The 19,485-nt window shown below is 42.7% G+C and overlaps 1 protein-coding gene across 20 annotated transcripts in view; it reads right to left on the bottom strand.

Moving 5' to 3' along the window:
* Nucleotides 1-19,485, bottom strand: part of RIMS2 (regulating synaptic membrane exocytosis 2) — a 791,243-nt gene that overhangs the window by 588,920 nt on the left and 182,838 nt on the right. For all 20 annotated transcript variants that reach the window (XM_026663674.1, XM_026663617.1, XM_026663622.1 and 17 more), the window contains one exon: nucleotides 12,539-12,749. In XM_026663674.1, the coding sequence (XP_026519459.1) occupies nucleotides 12,539-12,749 (211 nt within the window). The remainder of the gene's footprint in view (nucleotides 1-12,538; nucleotides 12,750-19,485) is intronic.

Genomic DNA, 19,485 nt, shown 5'->3' with positions numbered 1-19,485 from the left:
TAAATCACAGAATTTTTGAAGTTTGACCACTGTACATGCAAGTATCATTTTTAACCGTACTATACCAGGCCATCTTTGCCCCTTGACCTATACTCATAGCAAGGCTCCCTGGCCCACAGGAGCAAGAGTGGAGAGATTTAGATTGGGAATGGAGGAGCCATGTGGATGTCCTATGACCCTGAATCCCCACCTTATAGTAGCATGAGCAATGCCAAGAGCTTCTAGCAAAGAGATTCAGAGTGGGTAGGAGCGACCATGCATACCTTCGGAAACATTGAACCTTGAAGTGCCTACCTGTTTGGCTGCTTTCTCTGTGACTGCCTCTCAGCCACAAGTGATATGTTCTGGGTAGACAAGTGACAGTGAAGGATAATAATAGGGTGGGAATAGATCAAATCCCCCAAATGGTTGCAAATAGACAGGAGTGAGGGAGGTGGGTTTAATTTTAAAATAGAAACCTGACAAGACTAAATAATTACCTAAAAGGTTAATTTTAAAAATACAGAACATAAGGAAGGGTTAAAGATAAATTATGTACAAAAACAGAAAAAAGGAAAGACAAAAGATAATATACAAAAATGTAAAATAGATATTAGTAATGTTTAAAAAAAAGACAGACAATGGTTTTAAAACTTAACATAAAATAAAGACGGGCTAGGCAATAAAAAAAATAAATAGACGAGATTTAAAATTAAGTAAAATTAATAAAGAGGCTTAAGGTCATGTTTACTCACATATACCTGCTTGTTTTCCATCTACTACTGTCTGTTCTGACGGTTAACACTGAGGTAGAACTGTTTATTCCTAGTAAATTATTATTGCTACTTAAAAATAAATCATTTTTAATATCTGGTTTTGTACATTTATCTTTCCATATTCGCTACTACAAAGAACTCTTCTCTCCTCCAGTATATGAACTCTATTCCTGAGATTCAGGAGAATGTGCTGCTATAAATAATAATAATATTTCCAGAAACTGACTGGAAATTATGCTGTTTAATAGTTTTGCATAGGGTGACCAGATAGCAAGTGTGAAAAATCAGGACAGGGGGTGGAGGGGTAATAGGAGCCCATATAAAAAAAAAGCCCCAAATATTGGACTGTCCCTATAAAATCGGGACATCTGGTCACCCTAGTTTTGCAAGTATTTTCTCTTTAAGAGAATGAAGGGCCCACACTGCCTATGATTCGTGCACACAATTCATTGATCTAACCTGGTATCATGCCCTTAGTTTTTAAGAAAATATGCCCTTTAGATTATCAGGTATTTTTAAATCATTCTGAGTCTGGTCACCTACATCCATTTATGAATTCTGCTTTTATGACCAATCTGGATTATTTTCCCACTCTTACCTGAGTTTATTTCAGAAGTTACAGCCAACATAAATTATATCCAGTGGCCTAAATAAGTTTATACCAATCTCGGATACTCATTTTAAAAAATGTGGTTATTAATGTAGTTTTAGTTTATTTTCTAGTATTTAACTGTGAAATATTTTAATAGTCTTCTATATATACACACCAACATAACTATACAAATAGAAGACTATTGCTTTTCACAGATTTAACTGTTTGGTTGATCTGTTTTTCACGCTTAACAGTTTTTACCTTTAGATAAAAATATTTTTAAAAAAATTTCACCTTCAAGAATGAATCAAAATACATAATGAGGAGGAGAAAAGTCACTCTAATTCAGCAAACATAGCATTACTGTATATAGACCAAACCACAGACAGAAAAGATTCAGAACAGGCATGACACAGACTCATAGACTTTAAGGTCAGAAGGGACCATTATGATCTTCTAGTCTGACGTCCTGCACAACGCAGGCCACAGAATCTCACCCACTCACTCCTGTAACAAACCCCTGACCTATGTCTGAGCTATTGAAGTCCTCAACTTGTGGTTTAAAGACTTCAAGGTGCAGAGAATCCTCCAGCAAGTGACCCATGCCCCACGCTGCAGAGGAAGGCGAAAAACCCCAGAGCCTCTGCCAATCTGCCCTGAAGGAAAATTCCTTCCCGACCTCAAATATGGCGATCAGCTAAACCCTGAGCATGTGGGCAAGACTCACCAGCCTGACACCCAGGAAAGAGTTCTCTGTAGTAACTCAGATCCCACCCCATCTAACATCCCATTATAATGTAATTACAGGTCATTGGGCATCTTTACCGCTAATAATCAAAGATCAATTAATTGCCAAAATTAGGCTCTCTCATCATACCATCCCCTCCATAAACTTATCAAGCTCAGTCTTGAAGCCAGATATGTCTTTTGCCCCTACTGCTCCCCTTCGAAGGCTATTCCAGAACTTCACACCTCTGATGGTTAGAAACCTTCGTCTAATTTCAAGTCTAAACTTCCTGATGGCCAGTTTATATCCATTTGTTCTTGTGTTCACATTGGTACTGAGCTTAAATAATTCCTCTCCCTCCCTGGTATTTATCCCTCTGATATATTTATAGAAAGCAATCATATCTCCCCTAAGCCTTCTTTTGGTTAGGCTAAACAAGCCAAGCTTTTTGAGTCTTTCATAAGACGGGTTTTCCATTCCTCCGATCATCCTACTAGCCCTTCTCTGTACCTGTTCCAGTTTGAATTCGTCCTTCTTAAACATGGGAGACCAGAACTGCACACAGTATTCCAGATGAGGTCTCACTAGTGCCTTGTATAACGATACTAACACCTCCTTATCTCTACTGGAAATACCTCGCCTGATGCATCCCAAGACTGCATTAGCTTTTTTCACGGCCATATCACATTGGCGGCTCATAGTCATCCTGTGATCAACCAATACTCCGAGGTCCTTCTCCTCCTCTGTTACTTCCAACTGAGGAGTCCCCAGTTTATAACAAAAATTCTTGTTATTAATCCCTAAATGCATGACCTTGCACTTTTCACTATTAAATTTCATCCTATTAGTATTACTCCAGTTTACAAGGTCATCCACATCTCCCTGTATGATCTCCCTGTATGATATCCCGGTCCTTCTCTGTATTGGCAATACCTCCGAGCTTTGTGTCATCTGCAAACTTTATTAGCACATTCCCACTTTTTGTGCCAAGGTCAGTAATAAAAAGATTAAATAAGATTGGTCCCAAAACTGATCCCTGAGGAACTCCACTAGTAACCTCATTCCAGCCTGACAGTTCACCTTTCAATATGACCCATTGTAGTCTCCCCTTTAACCAATTCCTTATCCACCTTTCAATTTTCATATTGATCCCCATCTTTTCCAATTTAGCTAATAATTCCCTATGTGGAACCGTATCAAATGCCTTACTGAAATTGAGGTAAATTAGATCCACTGCATTTCATTTGTCTAAAAAAATCTGTTACCTTCTCGAAGAAGGAGATCAGGTTGGTTTGGCATGATCTACCTTTTGTAAAACCATATTGTATTTTGTCCCAATTACCATTGACCTCAATGTCCTTAACTACTTTCTCCTTCAAACATTTTTCCAAGACCTTGCATACTACAGATGTCAAACTAACAGGCCTGTAGTTACCCAGATCACTTTTCCCCCCCCCCTTTCTTCTTTCTTTGTTTTCTTCTTATTTATAAGGCTATAGAACCTTTTACTATTGGTTTTAATTCCCTTTGCAAGGTCCAACTCTACATGGCTTTTGGCCTCTCTCACTTTATCCCTACATGTTTTGAGCTCAATAAGGTAGCTTTCCTTGCTGATCCCTCCCATCTTCCACTCCTTGTAGGCTTTCTGCTTTTTCTTAATCACCTCTCTGAGATGCTTGCTCATCCAGCTTGGTATACAACTCCTGCCTATGAGTTTTTTCCCCTTTCTTGGGATGCAGGCTTCTGATAGTTTCTGCAACCTTGACTTGAAAAAAAAAAATCCAGGCCTCCTCCTCCTTTAGATCCACAAGTTCTTCAGTCCAATCCACTTCCCTAACTAATTTCCTTAATTTTTTTAAGTTAGCCCTTTTGAAATCAAAAACCCTAGTCATGGATCTATTTTTGTTTATCCTTCCATTTAGTTTGAACTGAATTAACTCAGGATTGCTCGAACCAAGGTTGTCCCCTACAACCATTTCTTCTATGAGGTCCTCACTACTCACCAACACCGAATCTAAAATGGCATCCCCTCTTGTTGGTTCAGCAACTACTTGGTGAAGGAATCCATCAGCTATCACATCCAGGAAAATCTGAGCCCTATTATTATTACTAACACTTGTCCTCCAGTCTATATCTGGAAAGTTAAAGTCTCCCATGATCACACAATTCCCATTAGTATTTACTTCATTAAAAACATTAAAGAGGTCTCTACCCATAACCAAATCGGATCCTGGAAGTCTATAGCACACCCCAAGCACTATCCCAGGGGAGGCTCTAGTAGCTTTCTTCCCCAATTTAATTTTTGCCCAGACAGACTCTGTCTTATCCATTCCATCACTTCTTATTTCTTTACAGTCTACCTCATCACTATACAATGCTACTCCACCACCTTTGCCTTTATTTCTATCTTTCCTAAACAGCACATACCCTTCAATACTTGTACTCCAGTCATGACTACTATTCCACCATGTTTCTGTTATCCCTATAATATCTGGTTTCACTTCCTGCACCAATAGCTCTAGTTCCTCCATTTTGTTACCTAGGCTCCTCGCATCTTAATTAGTGTACAAACATCTTAATTTTCGCTGTTTGGCTTCGCTCATATTCTTTACCCAACTAGGCACAGACATTCTACTGCCAGTACCACCTATTAGACTGGTATCTACACTACCCTTCCTCCTTATGTCCATTCTCCTACCCACCGCTGTATCCTTTCTTACTTTGTTTTCTTCCCTCTCAATTTTAAAATCTGGCGTGGAGATTACCTGGGCATCTCCCAACCATCTCCTCCAAATTCCTAGTTTAAAGCTCTCTTAATCAGTTGTGCCAGCCTCCATCCTAGAAGTCTATTTCCCTCCCTACTCAGATGAAGTCCATCCCGAGAGAACAGTCCTCTGTCCATGAATGCTTCCCAGTGGCCATACATCCCAAAGCCCTCCTTATAGCACCACTGCCTGAGCCATCTGTTGATCGTCATAATCTTGTCACCTTTGTTACCCTTCTCTAGGAACAGGCAGAATCCCACTGAAGATCACTTGAGCCTCAATTTCCTTAAGCGTCTTCCCCAGCCTGGCATAGTCTCCCTTGATACATTCCAGTGAGAATCTAGCCGTATCATTTGTTCCCACATAAAGGACAATCAGTGGATTCTTTCCTGCTCCCGTTAGGATCCTCTTCAGCCTCAGGTCCACATCCTGTATCTTAGCACCCAGCAGACAGCATACCCTTCTGTTTAATTCTTTAGAAAATGCACAATCAACTGTTCATGATTATCCTGACACAGAAAGATAGCATATTAAATAGTGTAATATTTGTTTAAAGATGATCATTCTTGACGTTCAAGTTAGTGGTAGAAGTGACCTGCCAGGCAGTCTCGTTTTGTTTTTGTAGCTTCCAGAATGAAACTTCCCCAGCTCAAAAATGTTGACCCTCTTAATGAGGGTGGTAAGTCTACAAAAGATGCACAACAACAACTGCATGTATTTGGGTGACCAGATCATTCCACCAGATCCTGAACTGTGTTATAAATAAATAAATTAATGGAGATATCCCATTTCCTAGAACTGGAAGGGACCTTGAAAGGTCATCGAGTCCAGCCCCCTGCCTTCACTAGCAGGACCAAGTACTGATTTTGCCCTAGATCCCTAAGTGGCCCCCTCAAGGACTGAACTCACAACCCTGGGTTTAGCAGGCTAATGCTCAAACCACTGAGCTATCCCTCCCCCCCTAGAATCGAGAGGTCACAACAATGGCCAACTCTTATTTTAAATAAAGGAAGCTGGACATAATGCATAGCAAAATAGCAAGAGATATAAGCAAACAGAATCCAACTCACCCCCACCATCTCACAAACATCCCTCCAAACTCAGAATGTGGTGGGTTAGTGAGAATCCTGTGTGAAGCATAGGATTCAGAGAAGGAGATTAAATAAAAACAAAAAACCAGACTACATTGGGGGGGAAAACATCCCTTCCTCAAGCTTCCTGTCCCCTACAGGTGTTTTGCTGAAACTTTGAAGTACACCAATTCTGCAGTAGTCTTATTCTTTCATAGTAAATAGCTTGAATAATGTCCCAAAATAACAAACACTGCAATAGGCACTGTACAAAAATAACATTTTTGTATTACACATATAACAGCACACACACACACACACACACAAGTGTATACACACACGTTATATATGTATGTTTTATATGTAATACAAATATGTTTCCTCTCTCTAAAAGAGAGGTAGAAAAATAAAACACTGATCCTAAAGGTCCTGCCTCATTGAGTTGGCACTTTGTGCTGTTGAAAATTGGGCACCAACTTATCAATGCATGAAAGCTGTGTGTCAGCACTTAATTTTTCAGCTACACATGGCTATGCACCTGTTGGCACTGCCTCTTTCAATGTGCAGTTCACTGTGCAGAGTACCAGTCAATATACATTTTACTGTGTAGCCCAACCTCATTCAATGTGCAGTTTACACATCTACAGTCACTACTCAGCTATTGAACATACATGAAGAGTGGAGCCTCATGTTAGCAGATCGTTGTTAAAAATGCTCTGCATATTTGCAAAGTATAATTTACAAAGCTTCATAACTTTAACAAATCAAATCCATTGACATCAGAACACTCAAAGGCACTTCTAAGTGAGTGAGTGCTCTCTGTCAAATTACCTTCCGCCACTCAGGCTGCGAAAGGGTTTAAATAAAAATTTTAGAAACTTAACACAGCACTGTTATGGGGGAGATGGGAAAAACATGTTTTTCCCAATCATTTTATCCCATCAATAGTTTAAAAAAAAAAAAAAAATTAAATCAGATAAAAATTGCATGGCCTGATTTTCCTCTCACATCAATGTTAGTCAGGAGTAACTCAATTTAAATGAATGAAGTTTATGAGAGTGTAGGTGATATCAAAATGATGTCCAATAAATCCAAGTCACCTGATCATTGCCAATACCATAGACTGTAAAATGTCTCAAGCAATCATGCGAGAGGCCCAGAAAATGTGATTGTTTAACAGAGGTAGTCTCATAATAAGATGCAGAAAATTTATACTCAGTTGGCCAGCTTCTCTTTTTCATAAAGTTTGCACTTGGCAAAGCAGAGGGGGAGGCTGTCAGGGAACCAGTTACAGCATTCTGATTTTTTAGAGGGTATTTGGCTAAAGCACAGGTTACAGCAGACCTGGAACTGCTCTAACCTGAGGCAGCAGGCAATTGTCCCCAAAGGACTTTCCACCATCTGAGAGCAGCCAGAATATAACACACTCCAGCCACTCCTCTTCCCCATCCCCAACTAAGACCTGATACTGAAGCCTGTGAGAAGGATGGTATAAGAGCCATCTCTATATCTAGTAGACTCCCACATTAATGAAATCCCCAGACAGAAGGATGTGGCCAGCCTCAGCACACTTTGGCTCACCCAGTCAGTACAAAGAATTTAACTCACTATGGCTGTGGATGCTTTGAGATGTCTCTTAAAACAGGAAGTTACCTAAAAATTGTTGCTTTTTTTACATTTTCCCAAATGTCTCTGAAAATTAAAATCTTGCTCTGGCCCTGTTATTCTCTAAAAATCATTGTGGGGAAGTTCTATGGCCTGTGTTATACAGGAGGGCCGACTACACGATCACAGCGGTCCCTTCTGGCCTTGGAATCTGAATCTGCCTTTAAAAATATTTTTATTGTTACTAAGTATTTGTATTGTGCTCGTGCCCAAGAGGCCACAATTAGAATAGGAGTCTCTTTGTACATGGTGTTGTATGCATACATAGGAAGACAATCCCTTCCCTGAAGAGCTTACAATCTATATTAAGACAACCAGGAAGCATGACAATGACTAGAAGAATAAAGGCAACAGTAATAAAATTACACAGATACAAAGACTAACAATATGCATAACTTAATGATTTTAAGTCATGTTATTATGTACTCAGAGTGTCTCAGCTAAATACAAGATCAAACATATAATTTAGCATAAGTAGTTAGCACATATTCTAAGGGACCAGTTGAGGTGATGTGGCCCTTTAACACTCCTGTAGTCACAGGACAAAAAGGGGGGGGTTAGTGGGTTACCAATTGTTGTAATAAGCCATAAATCCAGTTTCTTTATTAAGACCATGATTTTTATTGTCTAGCAAAGTTATGAATTTAAGCTCCTGGGCTCCTCTTTTGAAGGTGTTGTGAAGGTTTCCTTTGAGGATGAGGACTGAGAGGTCAGATATAGAGGGTTGGTTTTGTGAAAAGTGTTCATCCACTAGTGATATGGTACTTTTGTCTTATATCATTTTCCTGTTACAACTAGGGGTGTGTGGTTGGAGCGGGTTTTGCTTCAATATAAAAATAAACCCCTCTCCGACTGCATGCCTTTAGTTGTCACCTACCACCCTCCCTGGAACCCCTACGGGGTATCATCAACAACTATAACCTGTACTCGATGGGGACCCCACCCTGAAAGAAATCTTTCCTGATCCCCCTCTTCTGGTCTTCAAACAAACCCCCAACCTCTCCAAACTCATCATCAGAAGCAAGCTGCCCACAGCTTGCTCAAAGCTGCACCAGACCCTGCCAGAACAACAGATGCAAAACCTGATGACATATCTCCACTGCTTCAGTGATCAATACCCCCCACAACACACCTTTCAAGAGGCATGTATAGGACCCATTGATATCACATGTGTTATACCTCATCCAGTGCACTAAATGTCCCATAGCAACTATGTGGGTGAAACCAGACAATCACTATACTCTAGAATGAACATACACAGGAAAATGATTAAAGACAAAAACACCATATCACCAGATACCTGTGGGTGAATACTTTTCACAAAACGACCACACCGTATCTGACCTTTCAGTCCTCATCCTCAAAGGAAATCTGCCAAACACCTTCAAAAGAGGAGCCCAGGAGCTTAAATTCATAACTTTGCTAGACAATAAAAATCATGGTCTTAATAAAGACACTGGATTTATGGCTTATTACAACAATTGGTAACCCACTAACCCCCTTTTTTGTCCTCTGACTACCATTGTATTAAAGCGCCACATCACCCTTAATGGTCCCTTAGAATGTGTGTTAACTACTTATGCTGAACTATATGTTTGATCTTGTATTTAGCTGTGAAACTCTGAGTACCTTTCCCAGGCCTGAGGATACAGCTGTGCCACTGCAGCATGTCTGGTGAAGATACTCTATGCGGTAAGGAGAGAGCTCTCTCATCGGCATAATAAAATCACCTCTGAGAGAGGCGGTAAGTATGTCGGCGGGTGAAGCTTTCCCGCCAACATAGTGGTGTGCACGTGAGTGCTTATGTCGTTGTAACTTATGTTGCTCAGGGGGGTGGTTTTTTCACACGCCTGAGTGACATAAGTTATACCAAAATAGGCTGTAGTGTAAACATAGCCTAAGAGAAGGACAATTGTGGCTGCTTTGCACTTCAGCAACTTCCTTTTCCGATGTTTGCTGCCTCTACATGACCTGCACTGATGTGTATAGTAGCAAAAGCTGGCATAAACCCGGATGAATTTGGAATTATGGAAAGAGATCAGACAGGTCCATCAATGATCTTATTTTAGACACAGGAAATAAAAATAACCCAGTCTTAGAATGAACTATCACATGGCTGTGTTCCAATCATTTGTCATTTACTCCATGGTTGTAACTACAGCTTCCCTCTTCTTCTATCTTAAATGATCAATCTGATGGACTTTGAGGATACAGGTAAAAAAGAGGCAACTATTAAAGTTGATCATAAAATTTTAATCAGAATTTTTTTCTGATAAAAAAACCTCCTTTTTTGCACAAGTGAAATTTTCAGTGGGGAAATTTCAGTTCTTCTGTACAATTTTGACTTTCCCAATCGCCTGGCAGGCTCTTGTCAATTTCACTTTCTGCCAGTAAAATTGATTTCTTTCGACAGAGTAATTGACAAAATGTGCACATAGCATCCCCACATTTCAGAGCCTTTTTCTGGGTGCCAATTGGTGACACCTTCCCAACACAGAGGTGTCTTCTCATGATGTCTGAGTGTACAGCAATAAAGACTATCCAATTTTGCCTTTGATAACGAGATAAAATTATCACAGTATTGATTGTATTCCCTATACCAAAATATTGTTGTAACCTTATTTAGTTATCAAAAGTAATAATTGTATGTCAGATCCTTCAGGATAAAAGGCTCTACAAAAACTTTAAAAATATATTTTAAACTAACTTTCATTATGTTCAACATAGCCTGAGAGATGTATACACCCTCAGCTACTTTTAGCCATCAGTGAGCAGAAGATTTCTGTGCACTCTGATTTATAACTTGCATTACTGACATACATATTAAACCTTATGTATTTATATTAAACCTCATGTATTTATACCTGCTCCTGTATTTTTTACTTCATACATCTGATGAAATGGGTTCTAGCCCATGAAAGCTTATGCCCAAATACATTTGTTAGGTGCCACAAGGACTCCTCGTTTTGTTTTGTTTTTCAGCCTAAGATATGATAAAGAAAGCAACTTCCTGTAAAATACATACCAATTTCTCTTACTCTGCATACTATGTGCATGTTGTGCCAATTACTCTACTCAAAGTAATCATGCATGTTCCCATAAAGACTCACATAAAAAAAGAAGAGTTCAGAACAGTGCCCTGAATATTTGAATCTGTCTGAATCTGAGACAGACTTCTATGCTGAAGGAGGAGAAGGACCTCGGAGTATTGGTTGATCACAGGATGACTGAGCCACCAATGTGATATGGCCGTGTGTAGCAGTGCGCAGACTCACCCCTGCAGCGCCTCCTGCTGGTCGTCTCAGGAATTAGCTTGTTTCCAGCCTTGGAGCACCCTCTGCAGGCTGGTGTCCCACTGCTGCTTGGCCCCCATGTCCCTCCCGGACCCGGTGCCCTGTTGTCTGGGGAGCTGCCCCCTGGCAGTAACCCCTCACAGCTCTGGGTCTCCCCCTCCCAGGGGAACCCCCATCCACTATCCCCACTTCACCTCAGTCTTGGCTACTGCCCAGTCTCCATCTAGCCCCTGTTCACTGGGGCAGACTGCAGTATCAGCCACTCATCACAGGCAAAGGGGTTCAGACCTGCTGCCTCTGCCTACCCATGGGCTGCCTCCTACAACCCAGTACCTAATAGGCCTTACCAGGCCTGCAGCCTAGGGCTTTCCTAGGCCAGAGCTCCCCGGCTCCCTTGGCCTTTCCCCAGCCCTGCTCCACTCTAGGCCCTTGGCTGAGCTCCCTGCACCCAGGCCCTTCTCTCCCTGAATGCAGAGAGAGACTGTCTACTTGAGCTCCTGGCTCAAGCCTTTAGAGGGCCAGCTGGGCCCTTATTGGGGTGTGGCCCCAGCTGAGCCTGCTTCCTCCGAATCAGCCCAAGCATCTTGCCCTTCCACAGCCCTCCTCCAGGGCTGTTTTAAACCCCTCAGGGCAGGAGCAAGTAACCACCCCGCTACACCATGAAAAAAGCTAATGCGGTTTTGGAATGCATCAGGCGAGGTATTTCCAGTAGAGATAAGGAGGTGTTAGTACCGTTATTTAAAATTTTTAGTAAACTAATTTCTCTACTAAACTAAAATACTTTGGTAATTACTTGAGTTCTGCTGTACTGGTTTTAATTAAGTATTTTTTAATTCAACCTGGTAGTCCACTTGATTTCTCATAATACAAATCATTATGATAGCTCTGAGTATTATTTCTTAGCACACTGATCTTTTTAAAATGAAACATACTTTCTCAAAAGCAAAAAAAAATGTGATAACTTTTCCCTGTACATACTTTGCATTTTATGGTGCTTTGTACGAGAAAAAAGCAGTTTACAAACATTGTTTAATTAGCCCCCTTAAATGACACTATGGAGGTAGGTAAACATTATAATACCCATTACTAAACTGAGGTAAAATAAAGCTAAGTGTCTAAGTGAGTCTGGGACAGGCAAAGCCAGGAACAATTCCTTGTTCTAACCTCTAACTCTAAATACCCCAACACGATTGTCACTAAATAAATTCCTTTCCTTCCATATATAGGTGCTGATCTTGTAATTGGATCCACACAGGCACAAGGATCCACGTACACGGATCCTGCAGCAGAACTGTGGTATGTGTTAAATTAAAAGCAATATTCACTGGTCCACAGGTGGACCAGAGTTCTAATGAAGATTCTTTGTCAAAGGGACAATGGCCTAAATAAATCCTAAAACAGTTTCCTCCTTGAAGGAAAAATTGTTTGAGCAATAACCATAAGGCATTACTAGTGATTCTGAATAACAGATACCGAACTTGTGGACAGGCACAGGTATGTCCTCGGGAGCCATTTTTTCAGCAGATATATTTCCAATAACTAAAGTAACTAACTGTGGACAAATTACAATAATAATCTTCAAAGAACTTCTCTCCCAAATTACATCACACTTCACATTAAGCAACATCAATATGAAAATTCAGTGATACTTATTTTAAACAAATTCCATACCTTATTTGAGCGTAAAGACACTCTTCCTCCGCAACGAGCACAGAATTTAGTTTGGCAATATGAACAGTTATGGCCACAGCCATCAGCAAATTTTGTTTTGTGGCAGATACCACACGTGGGGGCATCACTCTTCTGCTCCTGCTGCTGCTGTGATTCTTCACCCATCTTCTTCACCTGCTCCTTATACATTTCAAATTGTTGATGCAATTTCCTGCAGAAGAAAACAGATCAATGAAAAGTTGTTTTATATAGACAGGTTCATGCATAAATTTGGTCATCAATTTTCAAAATAAATTTAAATAAGTACCACCACAGTAAAGAGAAAGCTGAAAAAAATTAATTGATTGCATACATAATGCACTTACTTCATATGCTACATGAAGTTCTACCTTTTATCATCCATTTTAACAGGACTAAACATAAGGGGCTTATGTTGAGTCTCAGCTGTGATCATGTGCAAAGCACATACACAGTAAGTCCAGCTACTGTAAAGGGGACTTCACTGATTAGTTAATGCTCCTCTAGTGTGTGACCAACTATTGGCAGACATAACAGCAGTGGAACATCCTCACAGTGAAATCAGAAAGACAGGGCTAGCTGTTAACAAACCAGTAATTACTATGTAAAAGAAAGTCTGGTTTGATTCTTCGAGGTGCCCTTTTCCCTATTTTCACCATTCATAACTTAATATGCCTACATTATTTACCTTGCTTTTCCCACTACTGCTGTACAGATGAATTATTCTCAAATGTTTTAACAAACACATGCCTTGCAAACATAGCATCCAAGTATTGTGCAGCTCCATACATAACATTTCTTACCAGTGAGGAGTTATCATTATCTCAGTGTTGCCAACTCTCACTATTTTATTTTGAGTTTTGTGATGGTTGTTTTTTCTTAAAGCCTCAGCTCCTGGAGTCAAATGATTACAGGAGATTCTCAGCTTTAATGTTAAAAAAAATTAAGTCTCTAGCCCTCAGAGTTCCTGAAGAAAGCTGAAAACCTGACCTGCACGTACCTATGGGCTCAGAAATTAGATGGCAAATAAAAATAATTGCACATTTTCTTATTATTAAATCTCATCATTTTAAGGGGCCTGACTCATAATTTTTGAATGTTAGCAAAATTGTCACTTATTTCCCCTTCAGGGTGCCCTGTAACAGTGGGAAGGGCACAGAGAGAGACATGAGACTACCCCTTATACCTTGCAGAAATGGAGCTTGGAAATAGACAGGGGTGACTGGGGAATATGGAGACGTTACTAGAAGCTAAAGAGAGTCAGGTTGCTGTCCCCACTCTGCTCCTCATCCCCCTGCATTCATGTCAGGCTGTTTCCTTCATTGCGCCTTCACTCCCTGGGGACCAGCAAAAGCTGCACTGAGAGTACAGGAAAGACTGCAGAAGAGTGCACTGCTCTCAGTGCTGGTACCCAGCACCACAACCACCTCCAACAGATACAAGCAGTAATTACAGGAAAATTCTTATTCATTCTCTGAACCTGGCTGGGAGGAGCAAATATCAGACAATAGCTTATATCATCCCCTCCTTTGGAAAATCTGCAGCAGTGGAAAAGTTATTATGAAAATGCTATGGAGTCAATGACATGGAATTCCCAGAACATCCTCTTTGGGGTCATGTTGATCATGCTTCTGAGAAGGTAAAAGGGAGCATACCACTATAAAAAGTAAATATCACAAGATACACTGAGAAATCCCACAGAAATCCCGTGGCTCTCTAGGCATGAGTAAGAATGACCTGCTCCACTTCACTGCTTCCTGCTCCCTGGCAACACGTTTGCTCAAGAACTCTCTGATGTAGGCATAGGAAGCACATAGCAGGAGATAATGCTTAGGCCGTCATCAACAACTCCCACTGGAATTTCCAATGAAAACATGGCAGATTTGCTAGCATCTGAAGCAAAAGCCACAAACATTTGAAATGTGGGGTGCCTCCATCATATCCTAGGCTTGACAAGGCTAACCAGACTAAGAAACGATGACACCTGTTAAAGACCGAATGTGCAGAGTGTGACTACAATCTTTAAAAAGGTGCCAACTATAATAGTTTCGCCATGTTGCTAGTATGACCCCATATTGACTACCTAAAATGGTTCTCTATGGAAGAGTCCACAGCGAGAGAGGCTGTGGATGTCCAAAGAGGTATAACACAGTGGTATAATACAGTATATAAAACCATCTAGGTAACCCTCCAACAGGCTCAAATGGCAGCTCAATGGATGGAATTTGCTCATTACCTCAGCCTTACCCAACCCTGATGTGGGACAAAAGGAGGTGACGATGATGATTGATACACAATCTTGCTGAGTCAGCAAGTAAATCAATACCCTACCAAAAACTGTTAAAAATGAATATTTTAATTTTTTTTAAAATGGGATTTAAAAGACATGGATAGTGGAAGCACCCCCGAGGAGGTGCCAGCTTATTCAGATCTGCTCCCCTCCTGTAACTCACAACACTGCAATGACATTGCTACACATTTATGTACATTTTATATATGGGCAGTGTAAGGGAGGGGCAACTGTGTGAGTGTCATACCCAATGCATAAATACTGGATAGTTTTACTACATAATATTATAGTATATATAATGTATTGTACACAGTCTCATACAAATGGCCATTATGAAACAAGATTTTGATTTGATTGGCTAGTGACTTTATGACTAGGTATCTGACATACCTGCTGAGGCTGCATCTTGTAGACTGGAACTTGCATATATCTCAATTGATATCCAACAGCTACAAGGGATTCTAGTTAAGAGGTCAGATGCTTATTAAAAGAAGAAAAAATAATCCTCTGGAATTCTACAGGAGTAGCTCTCTACTGCTTCTCAGCCTTCCCAGCTATACAAACGAAAACCATGTTTACCAGACGCCCATCCACCCCCCAAAAGAACCCCCTGCAGCTTTTCCACCCACTCAGCAACACTATCACCTGACAGCAGAATAAGCTGTCCCACTCCAGGCACCCAAAAGCCTCCCATTGCTTATTCCCATGACCTATGTACCACAGACTTGTGGAACATGGTGCGTTACAGGATGATTTTTTTTTGCATTCTGAGAGTTGCAAACCCAGAAAAAGTAATTAACCATTGTTCTACAGTACTGCTCCAACACACAACACTACAATCACAATACAAATACAGTTACAATGGTATTATTACTAAGGCCTGGTCTACACTAGGAGTTTATGTCGAATTTAGCACCGTTACATGGAATTAACTCTGCATCCGTCCACACCACGAAGCTATTTAGTTCGACATAGAGGTCTCTTAAATTCGACTTCTGTACTCCTCCCCAACGAGGGGAGTAGCGCTAAATTCGACATGGCCATGTCGAATTAGGCTAGGTGTGGATGGAAATCGATGGTAATAGCTCCGGGAGCTATCCCACAGTGCACCACTCTGTTGACGCTCTGGACGGCAGTCCGAGCTCGGATGCTCTGACCAGCCACACAGGAAAAGCCCCGGGAAAATTTGAATTCCTTTTCCTGTCTGGGCAGTTTGAATCTCATTTCCTGTTTGGACATCGTGGTGAGCTCAGCAGCACTGGCAACGATGCAGAGCTCTCCAGCAGAGATGGCCATGCAATCTCAGACTAGAAAGAGGGCCCCAGCATGGACTGATCGGGAAGTCTTGGATCTGATCGCTGTGTGGGGGGATGAGTCTGTGCTTTCCGAGCTGCGATCGAAAAGACGGAATGCAAAGATCTATGAGAAGATCTCTAAAGCCATGGCAGAGAGAGGATACAGCCGGGATGCAACTTAGTGCCGCGTGAAAATCAAGGAGCTGAGACAAGGCTACCAGAAGACCAAAGAGGCAAACGGAAGCTCCGGATCCCAGCCCCAGACATCTCGTTTCTACGAGGCACTGCATTCCATCCTAGGTGCGGCCGCCACCACTACCCCACCAGTGACCGTGGACTCTGAGGATGGGATATTGTCGACGGCCGCTTCCTCGGACATGTTAGCGGACGGGGAAGATGAGGAAGGAGATGAGGAGGATGAGGCAGTCGACAGCGCTTACAACGCTGATTTCCCCGACAGCCAGGATCTCTTCATCACCCTTACAGAGATCCCCTACCAACCATCCCCAGCCGTTAACCCGGACACAGAATCAGGGGAAGGATCAGTCAGTAAGTGTTTTAAACATGTAAACATTTATTTTTAACAGAACAGGAATATTAACAATATTAACAATGGGTTTTGCATGATTACTTTGCCCTAGGCGCTTAACGTCTCAGTCCTTGGCAGTGCAACTACTCAAAAAAAATCTAACAATGTCCGGTTTAGCATGATTGTTCTGCCCTAGCCGCTCTACTGTTTAGTCCCTGCAAGTGCAGCTACAGTAAAATCCGGTCTATATGTCCGGGGATAGAGCTGAAATCCTCCAGGGACATCTCTACGAAGCTCTCCTGGAGGTAATTGGAAAGCCTTTGCATCAGGTTCCTGGGGAGAGCGGCCTTATTGGGTCCTCCGTAGTAGGAAACGTTTCCGCGCCAGGAGACAAGCAAGTACTCCGGTATCATTGCCTTGCAGAGCATGGCGGCATACTGCCCTGGTCTTTGCAGGCTTTCCCGAAGCATCCGTTCTTTTTCCGTCTCTGAAATCCTCATGAGAGTGATATCGCTCATGGTGACCTGCTTTGAATTAGGTAGGGGAATGTTAGTATTGGGACTGCTTGCCTGTTCCTTTACAGAACTGTAACCGGTGGTTTACAGCCACGCGGTGGAGGCGGGAGAGGGTCATCATACAGGGATCTTTCCCTGGGACAGCCGCGAGGGGGTGGGACAGGGGCAGAGTTCATGCTTGCCGGATTGCTGGCAGCAGGGACTGGCATTGCTTTGAACGTGAAAGGAGGCCAGTGCTATTATTAAAGTTTTAAGCAGCCACAAGTCTACGGCTTACCATGTCGGCCTGCTACACAAATTCCGCTGTCCTGCCCCGCTTCTCTGATCTGCACTGCAAGACACCAGGCACTGAATGCGAAGGCCGAAAATTCGACCTTGTCCTGAGTGCGCATGTGATAGGTGCTGTGCACGGTCTTGTTCACAGAGAAAGACTATGTTCTTTGTTCACAACTAAATTTATCTTTCTGAGGAATTCACTCCCTTTTTCCCATCCCACAGCTGCGACTGTCTCCCGACCTAGCCTGGCATCACACTCCCAGAGGCTAGCGCAGATTAGGCGTAGGAAGAAAAGGACACGGGAGGACATGTTCTCGGAACTTATGGGCTGCTCCCGAGCCCAGGCAGCCCAGCACACCCAGTGGAGGGAGAACTTGTCCCAAATGCACCGATCACACATGGAACGGGAGGAGAGGTGGCGGCAGGAAGACCAGCAGGCGACTCAAACGCTGCTTGGACTAATGAGGGAGCAAACGGACACGCTCCAGTGCCTTGTGGATGTTCTGCAGGACCGGAGGCAGGAGGACAGAGCCCAGCTGCAGTCTATCTGTAACCGCCCTCCCCCGCCACCAAGTCCCATACCCCCCTCACCCAAAGTCCCAAGAAGGAGGGGCGGCAGAGTCTGTGAAAACTCTCACTCCACCCCTGCAGACTGCTCAAGTACAGAAGGCTCTCATTCCCCAAAATTTGATAAGTCCTTTCCTTCCCGCCTCACCCAAGCCCCCATCCAAGTTCCATCCCCCAGTTTCATGTGTAGTTGCTAATAAAAAATACGTTTCTGTTAATTACTGTTTCCATCATGTTCTTTTAGAGGAGAGTCTGTCTGAAGGGGGGGAAGAGGATTGGTAATTGGACAGGACAGTCACCTTTATCAGGGTACAGAGGCGGGGGCAGGTTCAGCAGCAGGGCATTACACACACATTGCAGTCACTAGTTACCCTGGTCAGTCTGGGAGGTGGTTTTCATGTTCTGTGTGTGTGTGTGGGGGGGGGGCTATGTGACTTTGTGGCGGGGGAGGGCGGTTAGAGATCTTATGCAGCGGTCCTTATCCTGGATCACAGAGCCACGCAGCAGGGGATCTGTAACCCTCCTCCCCCTGCCACAAAGTCACATAGCCCCCACACACAGAGTCCCGAACAGGAGGGGTGGCAGGCTCCGTTGAAACAACCAGTCCACCAGTGCGGAGCCTGTCATTCCTGGAGTTTAGAAGCGCCCTTTGCATCACAACACTACACCCGCTCCCCACCACAGTCTGCGTCCCAGGTTCAACACTTTACCGAGAAAACAGTAATAAAGAAAACGGTGTTCATTAACAAAATTCAAGTGATTTTATTTTTAAACGTGTGTTGGAAGGGGGGGGAACGGAGTGAACGGGGTATGTAACTGGAGAGGATAGTGAATATTTCCTGGGTAAAGAAACGGGGGCAGGTTCAGCTTCTCTGTAAACAAACCTAATAGTCACAGGTTACCCTGCTCACTCAGGAACCTTGCTTTCAAAGCCTCCCGGATGCACAGCGCGTCCCACTGGGCTCTTCTAATCGCCCGGCTGTCTGGCTGGGCGTAATCAGCAGCCAGGCTATTTGCCTCAACCTCCCACCCCACCATAAAGGTCTCCCCCTTGCTCTCACACAGATTGTGGAGCACACAGCAAGCTGCAATAACAATGGGGATATTGGTTTCGCTGAGATCACAGCGAGTCAGTAAGGTTCTCCATCTCCCCTTGAGACGTCCAAAAGCACACTCCACCACCATTCTGCACTTGCTCAGCCGGTAGTTGAAGAGTTCTTTTTCAGTGTCCAGGGCGCCAGTATAGGGCTTCATGAGCCAGGGCATTAGCGGGTAGGCTGGGTCCCCGAGGATGACTATAGGCATCTCCACATCCCCAAGAGTTATTTTGTGGTCTGGGAAGTAAATACCTTCCTGCAGCCGTCTAAACAGACCAGAGTTCCTGAAAACACGAGCGTCATGAACCTTGCCCGGCCATCCGACGTTGATGTTTGTAAAACGTCCCCTATGGTCCACCA

Source organism: Terrapene carolina, unplaced genomic scaffold (assembly GCF_002925995.2).
Source record: "Terrapene carolina triunguis isolate 2854851 unplaced genomic scaffold, T_m_triunguis-2.0 Scaffold58, whole genome shotgun sequence".
NCBI lineage: Eukaryota > Metazoa > Chordata > Testudines > Emydidae > Terrapene > Terrapene triunguis.
Note: the sequence above shows the minus strand (reverse complement) of the source record. Positions and strands in the feature narration are given on the sequence as shown.